The 18,690-nt window shown below is 43.4% G+C and overlaps 1 protein-coding gene across 8 annotated transcripts in view; it reads left to right on the forward strand.

The window, feature by feature from the left end:
- The window catches only part of CFAP61 (cilia and flagella associated protein 61), a 280,149-nt gene that overhangs the window by 132,135 nt on the left and 129,324 nt on the right, over window positions 1-18,690 (forward strand). For 5 of the 8 annotated variants that reach the window (XM_042931744.1, XM_042931742.1, XM_042931745.1 and 2 more), the window contains one exon: window positions 1,984-2,118. In XM_042931744.1, the coding sequence (XP_042787678.1) occupies window positions 1,984-2,118 (135 nt within the window). Of the gene's footprint in view, window positions 1-1,983; window positions 2,119-10,909; window positions 10,973-14,805; window positions 14,998-18,690 lie in introns of those variants that run through there. The other 3 variants (XM_042931741.1, XR_006200588.1, XM_042931740.1) reach the window with 3 other exon arrangements.

Here is an 18,690-nt window from a genome sequence, read left to right on the forward strand (position 1 = left end):
CAGCCTGATACAGATTTGAGAAGCGATTAGGTTCAATCACTAGACCATCTAGTTGTCCCATCGTATCCCATTAATGACCAAAAACTTTCTCATGCTCTGCCCAGAATCCTTGATGTGGTCACATTTTTTCTTTGTTACCACAAATGAGCCAAGCAGATTTTTAAAGTAAGCTTATTTATTAAACTTCAAACCAGTCTGAAGCGTATCAGTAAAATTCCCTTAACAATAATTTTGCCAATGCATCTTATTTAACAGAAGCCTTTGGGGGAAGAAAAGAGGGAATGGGGAAGAAGAAAAAACATGGAAGGGATTTTCAGTGAGATGCACAATATGCTCTAGTGATGATAATTTTTCCTACCAAAGTGTGGTGCCGTAGCCATGTGAACGCCCTAGATTTGAACCTCAGGAGATAGAAAGGTAACAATTCTGGAAGATCCTGATCCTCCCCCCAACCCCCCGTTTCTTTTTACTATTCATTTGGCCAGTGGCCAGTGTGGTGACCTTCAGGATGTGATACTAAATTCTTACTTTTTATTCATGATGTTACCTGCATGCGCCCAGTTGGTATGAAAGTCCTTTTGCATCCATAATAAAAAAAAAAATATCTTTGACATTTCATCAAACATTCACATATTTATCTCAATCATATAGAATTTGGAATGTGTTATACAGTATTTCACATAGGATATAGAAACACATTTGGAGACAGATTTCCTCACAGTCTGCACTTGCAGGTGATTTACACACATACCTTTCTTTAAACACGTGTAAGAAGCTGTACCAGATAAATTAGGAAAGAGTTTCCAAATTCTGCTATAAATTCCCAGTTGACTATAATAAAAGTGAATGTTAGGCTTGCTTTATCAAGATGATTTTCTCCACGCCCTCCTGTGAGGACATGTATTAAGAGCTCCTCCAGGCATAAAATCAGAATTCTGGCTAGGAACTCCTGGGCTCTATTTTTCAGTGTATACAATCAGGGTGTGAAGTTCAATGGTGAAGGATTTTAGAAATCCCTTTTAGAAGCTCTTAGAAATGCCTGGGGGCTGTTTTTCGAACAGCAATAAGTCATATGTAAACCATCTTATTTATTAAACTACACCTAATTTTAGTTCAGTTTTATTTGTTTTGCTTTCCATTTTAAATTCAATAAACATACTAAAATTTTGGATTCACAGTTTAACTCTTGAGGTTTAAATGGTTGAAATACCCTGAGTTAGTTTCACCAGAACCCCTGAGGGGGTTCATAAATGTGAAAGAAATAAAAATCACCGTGTTCAGTTTTCTCTGCCAAGTTTTAAAAGTGGGGTAAAATGTATATTTTGACGCATTCTCCTAAAACATGGTTTATCATAGTCTATTTCAGTAAGCATAAATCCAGCTCATAATTTAGAATTAATATAAGTCAAAATAATAGGATCCAATTTCTGCACCCGTACCCCACTTTCTGATTTCATCTTTTTGTTTTAAAACGCTTGTTTTATCAGCAAAGGTCCAGTTGAAGTGGCTGTGACTTTCACAGACAGGAAGATTTCCACATCTGCACTCAGCCTCCTCTCAGATGACATTTTTATCTATGTGCCTTCTTAAAGCAGCTTGTGCCAAACACGCAAAGGTTAACAGGACGCAGATAACACAGCTTAATGGGGTCAAATCAAGCTGATTCATGATCACTATGGAGAAGAATATCCTCCTGGGGAAAATACTTGTATTGAAAAATCCCATAAACCAAACCACTTGTTTATCTGTCATTCCCACAGAGATAGTAATGTAATTACTCTCGTAATTATCTTCATTAGTGTCAGGCATTATCTACAATTCATTCCTCTGCTCGAAGAGTATGTTTGTTTATTTGCCGACTTTTCCCCCTCCCCGGTTTGGCCGAGTTCAGACTTTTGTGTTTGTAAAGCCGCATGCACGCAGGCGTCTGTGCTGCGCGGCTCTGACATTCTCTCCCCTAAAACAGAGATCGCTGTCTTTCAGTTCCAGAGCTCCTATGCCCACTCCCTGACATCCGCCCTTCATTACTTGGTTCCCGTGCGGCCGCGACGACAGATTGTCTATCCTCTGGAAAAGCTTGGCATCAACGCTCCATCAAAGGCGGTCTCCAAGGACGCGGTGGGTAGCCGGGCGGCAGCAGGCATGGAGGCTCTGTGCCAGCTCTCACGGGCGTGGCAGATGGGGTGGCCGCGCTGTCTTCTCGGGAGCAGGCTGCTTCTTAATTACAGGGAGCCTGGCGCTCATGCCCTTACAGGGGCGCCCTGCAGAGGCTCCCCTGCAGCCCTTTCCCTCAGGTGGTTATTGCACAGAAACCTGACACAGGGGTGGCCTGATCCCTGGATGACAGACCCCACAGGGACACCTTGTGTGCTGTGTCTCAGCACAGGTGGCCTAGGGTCAAACTCCCAGCATATTTCTGTTTCCTTTCTCCTTCCTCAAAAGCAGATTTCCCCTTTCCATTGATGTTTTGTTTAGGCAAAAGTGGGCATTCACAAGTCAGACAAAGCGGACAGAGAAAGTAGAGCTGGCTGAGTTTGAGATGTTTGGGTCCTAAGCTGGGTTTGTTAAACTCCTCTGTGGGGAGTCAGGATGATTAACAGGACCATATTAGCTGCCCTGGGGGTGGCACAGGCTTAACCTTAAAATGAACAACCCTGGGATGCTTTTTCTACCAAAACAGGAGAAGAAACAAAAATAGAACCTAGATTTCACTTTAAAAATGGAAATGTACATGTGTGTGTACACACGGCCATGTTCTAACTGGAAAAGCATGATTTTGTCAAGTTTACTTCCATATGTAGGCTCGTAGTATTTGTATACACTTCCATTTAAATAAGTTGAAAAAAAATTCCCTTAGTGTGCTGATGTTTGTACTTTGTGAGAGAGGAAAGTGGAAGGTTTAAATTCTCCAAAATGTTAGCCAAGGAGTTGCTAGATATGGTGCTCAAATAAACAGCTTGGGCAACCCTGGTGCTGCAGGAAGCACATCATTCTGCTGCCCCTGGCTCCCACTTTGCTGGGTGGGGCGGGGGCGGGGTTCCACCAAGACCCAGCTTCGTGGCACCTGCTGGCTGTACCCAAGGTTGCTTTAGTTCTACATTCATCTCTATATTTGTAAAATAAACAAGAAATTCTAAATTTATATTTGAGTAGAGACTGAAAATCAGTAGCAATTCTTTCCCCTCCTAACTCTCTATGATGGGAAATATCGAGCATATACAAAAGTGGAGAGGACCAGATGAAGCAGGGCTTCTCATTCTGTGGTGCTGACAGACCTTATCTCCTTTTTTTTTTTTTTTTTAATCCATCATAGGCTGATAGTTTTATAAAAGGTGAATTTCTTAAAAATGAATTTAAAACAAAGACAGATAAGATTCAAGTCCAATTATTTTATTATTAGATTTAACAGACACAGAATTACTCTGTCCAATTGCTGTAAAACTGTTGAATGCCTCTCTCAGTCTCTGCACTTACTACATGGGCACCTATCTCAGACCACACGTTGAGTAGCACTGAACTCCCAGATAGTTGGTACTGAACTTCAGAAATTTCCAATTCTTGGCCAATTTTGGATCTCTACCCCCCGCCCCCATCACTTCCCCTTCCTCCTTATCATTTTGAAGCAATTCCCAATATATATATTTCATCCAGGGCCAGCGTGAGTTTTTAGGTAGCAGGGCCCAACGCATTGCAGGGCACTGTCTGTCCACTCTAAAGATAAGAGTGCCCGAGCCGATCTGGAGGATCATTGGGATGGCCACCAGATGGTCTGTTTTGTGGTACAGATCCTGGGATTGGACTCCTTTGGAATGACAGCAAAGACCTACAGATTTGGCACAAAGACAGTGCCTTAGGGTCAGAGAGGGTGGCTTCTTCTATAGCTCAGTGAAACACAGCTTCCATAGAGTTGTGCTGATCCCAGGAGAAGGAGCTGCAGGTACCAAGTATAAGGATGAAATTTCTGTGTCTGATCAGGGTAAGGATGAGAGATGCCGCCCTTTTACAGTGACTGCTGACACTCCTTCCAGTATGGAGAGACCATACGACGAGGCCAGGAGAAGCCCTCATAGGGCTCTGGCACCTTGAGCCAGCCCTCTGGTGGCATGAGTTCTGTGGCTGGACCAGGAGGGGAGGAATGTGGAGCTGTCACCTGGTTATCAAGAGCAGTGTTTTTCTGAGTACCAGAAGCTTCTCTCTACGCTCACCCCCAGGAATCTCCAGAGCCTGGAACTCCAAGTAGGGAAAAGGCCAGAAAAAACATTTTGTTTCATTAAAAATAATCTTATCATGACTTCCCAGGTTAGTATGAGTTGCAATTGTTGCTTACATGTAGTGGCCTTTTCTATAGTGATCTTGGCGTGCTATGTACCCACCCCCACAACACAGAGCCGTGGCTCATATCAAGGCACAGCAGGGGATGGATTGTTCACATCTCTGGTCCAGGAAGGCAGCCACTTACCAGGCAGGTGGAACTGATGCTTGGTACCTGCTTCGCTGGGCTGCATTGTTTATTATACCTCTGAATTTTGACTTCTGAAGAAACACCTTTACTGCTGCTTACTGTACTCCTTCTTAAGAAGGTCTTAGTCAAGATTTAGTTCAGCAAATAAGATTTAGTAAAAGTTTTAGAAATCTTAAAAGTGTGGTGAAAAGATTTTCAAGAGCATAATCCACATGGGATGGGCCTGGACATTTGAAAATTAAAATGTGGAATTATATTATCTTAAATTATTTTTTTCTTTTCAACATTTTCATTGGATTTAATGTTTTAGGCTGATGACCTGAGACAGGGTGAGCCAAATAGAAATGTTTTAAGAGGAATTTCTATAGAGCCCTAAGAGCATTGTTTTCTTAGCAGAGCAATAGTGTTGCAGCCATTGAACTGAGTGAAACTGAGTGACTCATTACTAGATGAATGCCTTCTATTTTCCCTTTAAGTTTTAACGCCCCCTCTCCCCACCCCCAACCAGCACATGGAGGTTATATAGCTCCCTCACCATGTCCGCACATTTCTCTGGCTGGGCACTTGCCTTTCATACCTTTTACCCTACTTAAACCATCTCAGAGTGACCATCCATTCCCTCGCCTTCACCTAGGAAGCCAGTCTTCAAGGGAACAGATCGTTCCAGGCATGAGTAATGGGATAGAAAGTGTTTCATCTCTGTGGGTTGCCAATTTGAATCTGGCACAAGCCAGCAGTGATTGAAATTCATCACTGCGTGGCAGGGAAATATGCCCCCTCCCTACTTCAAGGCCCTGGTGGTTTCTGCCTGGTTTGGAGGATAGGTGACTCTGCCATAATACCTTCCCTATGGCTTTCATTAATTGACAGCCCACCCCATATTGGGTCATAAGAAAGGACCTGGGAAACATACAAATGATTTTCATCCCACATTACAAAGGTACGCCCCCCCAAATTCGTCGTAATATCTCCATAGTCAGCCAGTACAGATTATGGATAAGAGAGAAGATGTTTTTCTGATCAAGACCATGATCATGTGGGATAGGCCTGGAAGACTCATTTCTCAGCTTGAATTGGCCATCTTGGTCAGTGCATGTACATTCTGGGAATTATTGTGGTGGGAGTTTTTTATTAAATGAATCAGCATGGCCCACATACGTGAAAACTATGACTAGGGAAACACTTAAATTTGGCCGAATTAATTGAATGGCCATATTAGGGACTATGGAGCAGTTTGACCCACACTTACTTCAGGGTGGTTCCAGTTTCTTTCCTTTTCTGCTCCTACACAGGGATTCAGAGATGACTGTGACACCTTCCCATCTGGGAACTTACAGGCTAGTGTCAGTATTAACGTGGGATTGCTTGGTCTGATTAAACAAGGATGGGAGAGGGCTGCATTGGTCCCTGGTACTGACAGCCAGACTCAGAAGGAGTAGCCACAATGGGTTCTGCACAATCACTTGGTAGGGAATGAGTTTGTTCTGAGGCATTGTTTCCTTTCTAATAGTGGGATTTTAAATGAGTCCTATTTGTGAAATGAAATCCCGGAAAATCTTCCTTGAGCTAAAACAGCTCCTACCCTTGCTTCAGTATCCTAGATTCTCCCTGTCATCCACTTCAGTGTCTCTAATTCTTCATCCTAGTTTATGTGATTCATAGAATTAGAGGGTGAACTCATCTGTCTCTCTCTCTCTCTCTCTCTCTCTCTCTCTCTCTCCCTCTCCCCCCCCCCCAAATTTTTGGGACTAAACCAAGCCATCATCTTTCAGATGACAGAATCATTTCAGGAATCATACTTTCAGGGCCATCAATGCCTGTTGTTACTTTTTTGTGGGGGTTTATTAGTGATGGTCTGTTTAAATCTTGACTAATGAATTCTTTGAGGCCTCCGTTTTCCCTTTGTCTTTCTACAAAGGAAAATGACAGTTTATTTAAACCCCCATTCTCAGAGCTAAGTGCTGGCTCACTTTTTGCTGGTATGTGATCTCTCAGGAAGATGTCACTCACTGGCATTCAGTTACCCTTGGAATTGTCCCTTTTCATCTCTGCTGTTCTTCCCCAGTCCAGCTATAATTACCATCTGATGGACTGTTACTGGATACTGTTTCACTTGTGCATCTGCTGCCCTAGGAAATTGCATTATTCTCTGAGCACCTGCTAGATTTTCCCCAGCTTGATTGTTCCCCAACCCCCCCTCCCCTTCAAACTTGGAAACTTTCGCTGCCCATGGTTAGACTTCCCTTGGTTGTTCTTCTAGTCGGGATGTGTGCATGTGTTTTAAAATCAGCCCAGTAGCATCTCCTTGGTAGAGGTTTCTAAAAATGTGTACCCACGTTTTTCAACATCGTATATGCACTGATCACCTTAATGTGACCATGGCGATATTATCTTGAAATGAAAGTAACCCACTTTACAGCCCATGGGTCAAGTTTGCTTTTTCAAGCCATTTCTCAGCCATTTGTTCTACGAACAGGAGATGTATTTGCTCTTATTTAGGAACTCTTTTCTCTGACACCCTTAGAAAAATTTACATGAGTTCTTTTTTTTTTCTCCAAATAGTACAAGTTCTGTGGTCATTTCCTTCCAATTCTCTGAACACCATCTAGTTTAGTGTTATGTGTAGTACACATGTGTACATAAGAATGACTTCTGTGACATCAGTGATTTATTCTCATAATCCCTTCCTCTTAGAAAAGGTTACAAAATAACAACAGCAACCACTTCTATTGACAGTATAGAGCTCTTACTAAAGGCTTCCCATGAATCATCTCATTTAATGCTCACACTGGCACTTGTAAATAGTCAATTCTACTACCCTCCTCAACATATCTAAAGAAAACAGGCTTGTAGGGAAGGAGGGTAAATGACTTGTCCAAAGACTAATTCATTGGCAAAGCTTCAAATCAAGGCTTTTGGATGCCAAATCCCTACCTTCAATCATTACGTGTGTACTCTCTTATCTAAAAAGTAAAGTACTGCTGTCACAACTCATTGTAGGAAAACCAAACCGCAGAGAAGGAAGATGGCTTGCCAGAGTCCTTTTGGGATCTCCCAGATCTTTGGCACCAGCTACTTAATCAAAAGGTGACCCACAGATAATTGGCTTACCCCCAGAACAGTTCGGATTTTCCTCTTGGCCGAGTCCTCCACTCTTGAGTCTGATTCGGGGCCAGCCTGACCCCGGCTGGGCTCGGCTGGGAAGGAGCAGACTCATGGGGCCAAGGTGGTATGCCGAGGTCAGTTTTTAGACACCAGCTGATCAGGCTGTCTGCACTTCTCTATCCAGGTTATTGTTGCAAATCTTTTGAAATTATATTGGCAGCTGCCGGGAAAGGAGGGAAAAAAACTAGGATCTCATGCATAGGTTACGTTACAAATCTCTCAATATTCAGTTCCATGCTGCATGTGGCTTCACATTGTTCTGAGAATGTGCTCAAGTAGGGATGCCTGGGTGGCTTAGTTGGTTAAGCATCCAACTCTTGGTTTCCACTCAGGTTGTGACCTTACATTTCATGAGATTGAGCCCCGAGCCCCATGTCATCAGGTCTGCACTGACAATGTGGAGACAACTTAGGCTCTCTCCCTCTCTCTCTTTCTCTGTCTCTCTCAAAATAAATACACATTTTTAAAAAAAGATTTAAAAAAGAAAGTTCTCAAGTAAATGCCAAGGCTGAGTAACTGAAGGTTTGCTCAGGAGGCCAGGAGTGGAAAGGGTATACACTGGTGGCATAATCGACAAGCCTGGACATTGTTTAGAATTTGGGCTGATAGAATGCCAAAAATGCCAAAAGAAATAACACACCCTTCAGGGTGTGATAAGCTAAGCAGCTGTGAAAAGTAAAGTTACTTCTTGACACCTCAGAATCATCAAAAACCAATCCTACATCCTATACTTATTTTCTGGAATAGATATTGTAGGATAGTCAGCATCTCTCTCCCTTCCATCCTCCCTCTCTCTCTCTTCGACAGCTTTATTGAGATATGAATTGCATATAATATAATACAATCACATATAATACAATTAAATACCATTTAAGTTGTACAATTTATTGGTTTTTAGTATATTCAAACAGTTGGGTAACTATCACCATCAAATTTCAGAACTTTTTTGTCTCCCCAGCCATTAGTAGTGACTTCTTATCCACCCCTTCCCTGAGCCCTAGACAACTGCTAATTTACTTTCTGTTTCCATGAATTTGCCTACTCTGGACATTTCGTATAAACAGAATTATACAGTGTGGCATTTTCTGACTGTCTTCTTTGACTTACCGTGTTTGTAAGGTTCACCCATTTTATTGCGTGTATCAGTACTTGATTCCTTTTTATTGCTGAATAATACTCTATTATATGCATGTACTGTATTTTATTTATCCATTCATCAGTCAGTGGACATTTGAGTTGTTTCCATCATGTTGAACATTCCTGCACAGGTTTTTATGTGGCTGTTATGTTTTCATTTCTCTTGGGTGTCCATACCTAGGAGCAGGATTGTTGGTTCATTTGGTAACTCTATGTTCAACATTTTGAGGAACTTCTGAACTATTTTCCCAAGTGACTGCACCATTTTGCACTCTCTCATTCTTAGATTAGACCCAGCATTCCTGGTAACAAGTGGTAAAGTGCTGGTCAACTCAAGACCAGGGATGGGCAGTGTACCTAACCATTCTTTCAATTCAGGAGCGGAGCTTTCCCACCAGTCCTGGAGAGCTTCATGCTTGGTTGACTGAACACCCCCAATAGCAGCTTCGGTTATTTTGAAAACAGATTTTTCTAAAATATAATCTCCCCTGATCTTATCTTCCATGCCTGACCCTCTCTGGCTCATCAGCCTCCTGTAGGCCTGCATGCACATTTAGATGAGCTCCAGCAACAGGAAAAAAAAAAAAAAAGCCCATCCAAACCACAGGAGTGAAATACAGGACTTCCTGGTTTTTAAGCTACCAGCATGTCCTTTGTTTGAGTCCACCTTTACTAGTGTCACTGCTTTTAAAACAGCTCCCAACAGGAAAAAAAAATCCTGAGGCTTTCCTGAATATTGATCGGGTTCTTGCCACAACCCAATAGGAAGAAAAAAAAATGCATCCTGTTCCCCGCAGAGCCAGAGTAATGAATGCCGCTGAGGTCCAGAAAGGCCTCAGGATGTATCAGCTGCCTGCACTGCTGTGCTGAGCTGGGAAGGGCTAGGGCCAAGCAAGGCTCCTGGGTGGACCTGAGCTCCCGGGGTGGGAACTGGCCTTCACAGCTAAGTGGCTTCTTTAGAATCCGCCTTTAGGGAGGAAAGGCATGGCTGCACCAACAGGAGGCTTTGCTTTGTGTATTTTAAAGTAGCTGGGGATATAAAATGACAAAGGGCACAATTAGAGCTACAGATGCTGACTAGGAAGTTACATCTTTTCCTCTTGATTGAAAAAAGTTCCTCGTTACAACAGCAGTGCATATTTCTGATAGAGATTTTAGGAAAAATCAATAGAAAGAGAAAATCCATAAAAGCTGCAATAATCTATCTATAGATTACCTTTGTTAATATTTTGGTGTTCTTACTTTGGTATTCTTTTCTGTGGAAAAAAATACATGCAATTAAACATGATGTTTTGAAACATACTTTTTCACTTACTATGTTATGAATGTCTTTGCACATTACTAAGTATTCTAAAGTGTCCTTTCAATGGTTGCACATGTCCTGTGAGCAGCCACCCCTAGCCACCCCTAGCCACCCGTGAGTACTTTCTGTGTCGGGCTCTGTGTTACACGCTTGCATGGATTGCCTCATCGCGTTCTCCCAGAAGCTGGGCATCATTTTCTCCATTTTGCGGTGGGGGAAACTGAGGTTAGGAGAGGTATGGTTATGTAACAGACAGAGCATTAAGCCCAGCAGGACTTGTGGGAATAATGATGAAGCCACTTGATTTCTGTCTTCCGTCACTCTGTAAGTATGCTCACTGTGGCCGGCTTCTCCCCAGTACCCAGGTGGAAAGTGGGCAAATTACCCTGTGATTTTTCTGTTTACTTTTAGGCAATTAAAGTTGTGTGAGTCACTCTAAATCACAAAACATCTTCATTCCACGAAAGGTCCAGTTTCATTTCATGTAATAATCAAAACTCAATTTTCATCTGAAGATTAGAGTTCCTCCTCCCCCTGCTGAAGCCTGTAGCTGGGGAAGGAGGGCAGGGAGGACCTTTTCTCTCTAACTTACCATGCCCCCGACTTATGTAGCACCTATTTAGCTTATTATAGTTAAGGGTGTGTGTGTGTGTGTGTGTGTGTGTGTGTGTGTGTGTGTGTTTAAACCTGTTAGTTTCTTGTTATTTAACTATATTCCCGGTCCTTGTGAAACTGGGGCAGGGCAGGGAGGAGCAGCTAGGGGAGCAGGCAGGTCTGGACTTGACTGCTTCTGTCATAGGATGGCTCCTGCTCTGCTGACCAGCCTCCTCTTTTTGTGGCAGGTGCTTGGTTTCCTCAGAGATTCCTGTCACTGAGGACATCCTGCCTGCTTTCCATAGCACAAGGTAATGCATCCTCCCAGCTCTGCGCCCTGGGTCTTCATTTCCCCCAGAGGCGGCCCTATAGGAAGAACCTACAATAAAACTCACACCTGTGGTCAACAGACAGCCACTGTGGGCCACCTTCCTGTCCATCACCCAGCAGCAGCTGGCCTGCCTATTGCATCCTTCACATTTCTTGGGCAGAAATCACACACCAGTCCACTGAGTCCATTAATGGTGGCAACTCATGTGAGGGTCTCTGAGGGCCCCAAACCTTTAGTGGAGACTTAAAGTGAAAGAAGAGACCATCTCCATGTGTCTTCTTTGGGGTGGAGTGACATGCGACCAAGAGCATATCAACGTTTCTCAGTGAGGAAATCTCCAGAAAAATCCTCTCTTATACCTGTTCTTCTTGCCCTTTGATATCTTCATTGTGAATGAGGCATTTAAAAGTCATTTAACCAGTGCTTGCCCACCTGCTCTGACATTTTTCACAAGAGGAGCTTCTTTGGAACGTAGCATCCATTGTCTTCATGGCTCTGACGTCCTGTGTGACATAACTTACCCGAGGCCAGACAGCTGCTAGGCTGAGGCTTTGGGACTACAGCATCCTGGTGCCAGATCACAAGATTCACCACTGTTGTTTGTAGCCATTCCCTAATGTTGGTCATTGCAGTTTTTATCCAAATTGTATCATTATAAGCAATGCTGTCATATCCATCCTTATTATTTTTGAGCACATTCATCGTAATTTCAGTAAATTCCTAGAAACTATTTTGTTTTGCTAGGTCAAAGGTAAAGCTACTATTTCTTTAATCAGAAAACATGAAGTTTTAGAATTTGAAAATGAAAGCTGTGATTCCCCAGTTTAAAAAGATGGTTTCTTTTTGCATTGTGTTTGCTTTATCTAAGCAAATAATCAGCATGCAAAAAAGCCCTCTTTTTTTATTGTCAGATGTAGATGTTTTGAGTCAGATAATCAGGTCTGCAAAATGGCAGTCTTCCATTGGCCCGTGTTTTTATTTCCTCTGACTCAGTTGAATCTCTGCTTGGAGTCTCCACTCCACCTGGTGGGAGAAGAAGTAATCTCCATCAACTCCAAGTAAATTTTACAATTAAAAGTTTAAATGGAGCCCATTCAGGAACTTTCCCTTTTTGGGGGGACAGGTGGTGGGGAAGGCATTACAGTTCTCAGGAGCCCATGAAGCATCATGGCATTGTGGAGGTGGGGGGGGCAGTTTTCTGGTGCTTGGGTAGTGCCTGTCCTCACAGGCATCCACTGGGTTTCAGAACGTCAGCTTGTCCTCAACCATCCCTTATTTTGGCATCCAGGTTCCCCAAATGGCACTTGCTACTTACATTGGGGACATTTCCTCTTCACAGCCTTGAGAACTCTTTGAGCCCGACGTCATGTTGGCTGGAGCATGCTCTTTCTCACTCTCCTTCTCAATATATATCCCTTTCATCCACGCTCCTCTCTCTCTCTCTCTCTTCCCTTCACCCCCTCTGCTTCCCTTTCTCCTCACCTCCTGCACCACTTTGGGCTTTGGGAAGCTCATGACCTGCCTTATCTTCTTTCTTGCCCTGGCACCAGCCTCAGTTATCTCTACCCTTCTCAGAACAGGTGGCAGGGACTTCTCTGTGAGGCACAGATCTCTCTGCTCCCATATTCTCCAGAACCTCTGTGAGGATCCTGTCCTTTTCTTCCACTTTTATGGCCTTAACCAGAGGGAAGGAGAGGCCTGTGCTATACTTGTCTCTCTTTCCCTCCAACTCTCTTCCTCTTTCCAATTTTGGGACAATAGACTTTGCTATCACCGTGTGTTCTTCTGAAATCTGTCATTTGAGGCAAATGCTTTTAATACTCAAAAGTCAGGCTTTTTTCAGACTTAAAAACCTCCTCTCAATCTGCCATCAGCTTTGAAATGAAAAAAAAGAGAACTGACCCACATACTCTCCTGCGGCATGTCTGCCCAATGGCTGGTGTCCCTGGATGCTGCCTGAAGAGTCAGGAGGGGTCTTGAGTCAACAAGGATTTGTCAGGAATTAAATACAACTGCTAATGTAAAATAGTAGCCCTCCCCCATGATGATAACAGTAATATGCACACAGAGTACAGACCAAGAAGGCTACTCGTGGGGCTGGCCCACTCCTTCTGGACCATGGAGGAACTATAAAAACATAGGCTCCATTCATTTTTAAGTGATTTTATGTCAATGGATACACCTATTACAAAGTATTATAACCCTAACTTTTACGTCTTTTCATGAAAGCTTTTAGATGTTGTATCTTGTTAATGAATTCTAGCTTAAAAAGGAAAAAAAAAAAGAGAGAGAGAGACAAACCAAGAAACAGACTCATAACTATAGAGAACAAACTGATGGTTACCAGAGGGGAGGTGGGTGTGGGGATGGGTGAATAGGTGATGGAAATAAATAAATAGATAAAATGATTTAAAAAATAAATAAATTCTAGTTTTATAAGGTAGGATATGCTCTCTTAGAAGATGTGAAAGACTAGGGAAACAGGGAAACCAACCAGGAACCTAGAGAGATTTTACACTCACATTGAGCTCAGGTGGATGAAACATTTTCCACAACTTAGTAATTTTTATAAAGCCATCTGAGTTTAGTTGTCCTTATTTACATGCTCACCAACTCTGAAGGGAAAATGGCATTTGTGTACATCAGAGGCAAAGGATCAAGTGGGCCTTGGAAAGCAAAGTGATGGTTGCCTTCCTGCCCGTGCTGGGGTGCCCTGTGCTGCCTCGGATAAGGGAGCCTGGTATGCCTGCTCCCAGCACAGGAGGAGCTCCACTGGAGGAGCAGCTGGAAGTGCTCTGCCCTCAGTCCTCACACTGCTGTTCCTGGGGTTGAACCTCTTTAAGGGAAAATAAAAACCTTTATCCTGTATGTTGCCTCAAGACCATTAAGCTGAGTCAAGATTACTGATGTCATGATCTCCATGGTAACCAACTTAATAAGCAAGAAGAAAACAAAAAGGATGGCTTAAAAACGGGGGGGGGGGGGGGGGAGGGGGGGAGATAGAATAAATAGGTATGGAAATAACGTGGGAGCCATAAAGGTTTTTTATTGTTACTTGTTTGAGATGTCAAACATGACTCAACTACAGTTCAGGCAGGCCTGAGCCATTCAGGCAGTTGAAACCCTGGTAATAAACATAAATTACATACTCTACCATAGTTCCTACTTCTCCCACTCTTCAATCATGTCCCAGTTTTTGTTTGTTCTGTTTTTTTTAATATAATTCAGTGCATTGAAATTATCACCATGGTAGTTGTTAGGTTTTTATGGTAGTTTATGTGTTTAACTGAAAGGAGCCGTGCTGCCAGAGAGCCAGTGTCAGGCAGCACTCTCCGGTCACCACGGTGAAGCTTTGCTGGCCAACACCATTGCCATTTTCACCACTGCTCATTGACCCTCAGTATGGTGCTCCAACGAAACCAGAGATAATTGTTGATTTAAAAAATTGAACTGGGATTTTTCTATCACAATTTTTAATTTGTGAGCAGGTCACAAAGATGTCTGATAATGTCCCTTGGAATTATATACAATTGGCAACCATTTTAATTAGTTTACTAGACAGCCTCCCTCCTCGCACACTGGGTCTGGGGTCACTCTGTGTTGGTAGGACCCCGGCTAGTGGCCCCCTGGGCCATATGACTTCCAACAACTCACCAATTGAGAGATAGACACACAGATGGATACATACCTGGGTGATCTGATTGACCCTAAAGGCAGGAGCAAATGCCAGACTCTGAAGGCATTTGAGTAGCTAAGTTCAACTCATGCCCAGTACCCTGTCCATGACCATGGTTTATCATTTTGTCTTGTCAGATGTTGGTGCCTGACTCTGCTCTTCATGGGGAAGTTCCCACTGTCTTCCCTCTCCCCTCTCCCTACGTGTTCTGCTCTGCAGGAGCTGTTTGCTCTGGAGGATGCTGCCTTGGGCCCAAGAACCCTTGGCCCCTCTCAGGACAGCCATGCTGAGATCCCGGTTCCCTTGAGCTTGAAGTGAGACAGGACACCAGTGGCTTGGCTTTTCTTTCCCAACGTGCCTGCCCTCTGGCGAACCACCCCAGTGGAGAGCAGATGGGGGATACAGCCCCCCAAGCCCAAATTCCAAAAGAATCTCCTTTGCAGAATAAAACATAACAAAACATTATGTAATTCAATAAAACTATTCAATTTGTCTCATATTTTTTTACAAATACAAAAACATGCTAAAAGTAAGAAAAGCCAAGCCAAGTCAGGAGAAGTACTAATGAGAGTTAACATTTGTAAATGTTATATTCCATATTCTTTATAAGAATGAGCTCACTTAATCCCCACAGCCACCTTTGGTCTAGGAGCTCTTTTTTTTGATAAACCACATAGTTAGGTTTCCAGTTCATCTTCTCAAATGCTTTTTATGAACCATCCTCTGTCTCTCTCACTTTATCTCTCTTTGTCTCTCCCTATCCCTCCCCACCCCCATCACATACACACAAATACACACATGCACGCATATACAAAGAGTACACATAATCACCATCCGAACATTGTCCCGGAGAAGTGCTTGAATTCCAGGCATGTGTACTACACATAATCAACTCCCCGAGCAGTGGATGACCACTGCCTGCTTGCCTGCTTTTGGAGTCCTGTTCCTCACCCCTGCCTCCCCTATCTAGGTTCTTCCCAAGAGCCAAGTGGGTTTGTCCTTCCCTAAACCTGCCTCTCTACCCTGGCACATCACTTGTCCAGGTGCTGTGTTCTTTGTTTAGACTCTGATACACACCGTGGTTTGGACCTACATTCATACAGTCACCCCCTGCCTGTGTGGGCAGACTCTTCTGCCTAAACATGGGCCTGGGGCCTGTTCTGCATCTCTGGTTAGGAAGCTCAGAGCTGGAGACTTCATTTATAGCCTTTGAATGTCGTATCAGGATTTATTGTGTGCTGACCACATGGCAGGCCCTGCTCTTAGCACCAAGTCTGCAGCAGTAAAGTAGGCAATTCCTGCCATCCTGGTGCCTGTGTCCTAGTGAGAGAAGCGCACGATGGACAGAGACACGATGCCAGGTGGTGGCAAGAAGAAAGCCCGAGAGATGATGGAGGATAAGGGGTGGGGGGTGGAAAAGGCCTCTCTGGTAAGGGTCACTTAAGCAGAGACCTGACACGAGGGGACAGTGGGGGCCAGGAGGAAGGAGCTGATTTCCCTTCTTCATACCTGTCAGAAACCCAGGCTGTCCCTGGGCCTGCCCCTTGCCCCCATGTGAGAACCGCCTCCACCTTGCCGCAGTCCCATGGGGACACACACCCAATGACACAGCATTGATGCTTTGCCTTTGATTTCACAGTTATTTGAAATGATTCGCATGACAGAAGCCCAACTGATGCAGTTCGAACATTTCAAATTTTGTATGTAAACCTTCCTTTTCTTTGTAACCTTCCGTAGCTTTTTGCTCAAAGAAGACCAGAGCTATGTGGTGTTGTGACTCCCTTGAAACATGATTTCTATTTTTAATAAAGGGGGAAAATACCCAACTCAGAAAAGAGCTTAGAATTTCAGGTATCCAAATGTTTGGAAAAGGTTAAATATTTTACCTAGATGGCAGTTGGCCTCTTAGGAATTCCTGGGGAAGGCATTGTGTCTGTTTAAGAAAAAAACGACAAAGTAACTGCTATTTTGAAGGCTCTACTTAACAGATGTGTAAAGTATAGAAATCTATGTATTAAATAATTCTTTATAATATGCTCAAGAATAAGCAATTTGTAAGCCTGTTTATGTTCTCGCCATCTGGGCGCATTCTGTCACCCATCTGTTTCATGTAATTATGTAATTATCAATATAAGGAAAGAATAGGTGATATAATTAACAAGAAAAACCGATCCACACTGAAGAGTAAAAATGACATGCATCTGTTGAATTGCTTTTTGTTTCTCTTCCTTCATTGTTAACTGTTTTTTTCATTTCACAGTTGTATTCAGGCTGGCGACTTGGATCGCACCCTTAGGAGAGCTGTTTTTGCCATGGTGTGCTCTTGCATGCTTTCTCTCTCTCTCTCTCTCTCTCTCTCTCTCTCTCTCTCTCTGTCACACACACACACACACACACACACACTTGAAGGCAGAATGATTAATAAAGTGTATGGGAGCTGGCATAACTTTGACAGAAATGAGCAAGGTCTTCTTGGTGTTATTCATTGATTCTCTACCTCTGGGGAGAGCCCTGATTGTCATTTCCAGAACACATAATATAACAGCTAGAACTCTAGGAAATATTTAAATTAATTAGTGACACATGGAAGGACTGGGCCAGTGTGTGGCCCTCACATAGGATATTGGAGAGAGGAGCTGCTTTAGAAAAATTCCCCTACTTGGTATTTTTAATGACACGGCTCAAGCAATACATGTCATTTTATGATAGTACCCAATGGATTGGGTTCACTTCCACACAATCCCACTAATTAACCATTCATTCGTGTAATGGATAAAACGATGATGCCTTCCTGGTCTTTACAGATAGCAATGCAGAGCAAGTGGCCACCCACTCTTCCGTCTGCCCAGGAGAACTGACCTTCTCCCTGTGACTTGGGATAAGCAGAGGGGTGCACGTGTATATCCGTGGAAGGACATTGCAGTGATTTCTCCATTTCTGTACACGCCCACTCCTGTTCTCCAGAGAACAGACGCCCCCCACAGGGGTTTGAGGAAGCCCTCATCATGACAAAACCTTGGATTTCAGTTCTAAAGTATACAAAGAGGAGGCAACCCCCTGAGCCACTTAGATGACAATGGTTACCAGAGATGAAGATCTCCACACTTCCTTCCATTGATTTAAGGATCAGGAGCAGGGCTCCCATGCAGGCTTCTTGATGTGCTTTGCAGACCATCTTGCCCTTCCTTCCAGGGCTACCCCCCTCCTCTCCTCCCCCACTGCCTGTTCAGGGTGTGTGCACTGGAGGGGGCAGGATACTCAAGAGGCAAGTCCCAGTGTTGCAGACCCATAAAACTGCACAACAGCTCCCACCAAGGAGTTAAGCTTCACTCACAAACTAGAAATCTCTAATTCAGTCAGTTTTTGATATCTAACTAAAACTGTTTTTTAAAACGGTGCCACACACCAAACAGGGCTGGCTCTGTTTCCCCTTGCTAGGTGATCATTTTACGCATCGAGATGGTGTTGTTTTAACAACCTGTCCTCCTTGTCGTGGCCCACGACAGAGCCTCCTGAGCCCACTGTGTTGGTCCAGGTCTGGCTTGCTGGTTGACCTCCCACATGCGGAGGCTTGTGTAAGGGCAGCCACTGACTTCCCGCCTCCCCTGGTCTGTGATGTAGAAGAAAATAAATAACTGGCTCCCACCTAGGTTCCTCTTTGTTCCTTTGAATGGTTTTCTTTGATAAATTCTCCATAAACGTAATGCGAAAAACCATCCCCCAGTCTATTTGTATTTTGAATTATTCTGTGAATTTATCTTAAGCTATGGGCACCCAATGAACAACTACATAAGAGAAAATCACTAGGCCCCCCGTGGGGAGAGTATTTTAAAGGAGTAAGTAATAGGGACAAATGCGGCTAGATTACTTGAGGGATTTAGTGTGTTGTGACTTAATATTTACTTATTTCCTTAATTCCACGTTAAAATGATTTAATTGCAACCATACTGACTGATCCATTAAGGATTTTAAAGGGAAGAATACAATCTGATTCCTAAAGAACCTTTCTTGTGTCATTTCTA

The sequence above is a fragment of the Panthera leo genome, chromosome A3, assembly GCF_018350215.1.
Source record: "Panthera leo isolate Ple1 chromosome A3, P.leo_Ple1_pat1.1, whole genome shotgun sequence".
Classification (NCBI taxonomy): domain Eukaryota; kingdom Metazoa; phylum Chordata; class Mammalia; order Carnivora; family Felidae; genus Panthera; species Panthera leo.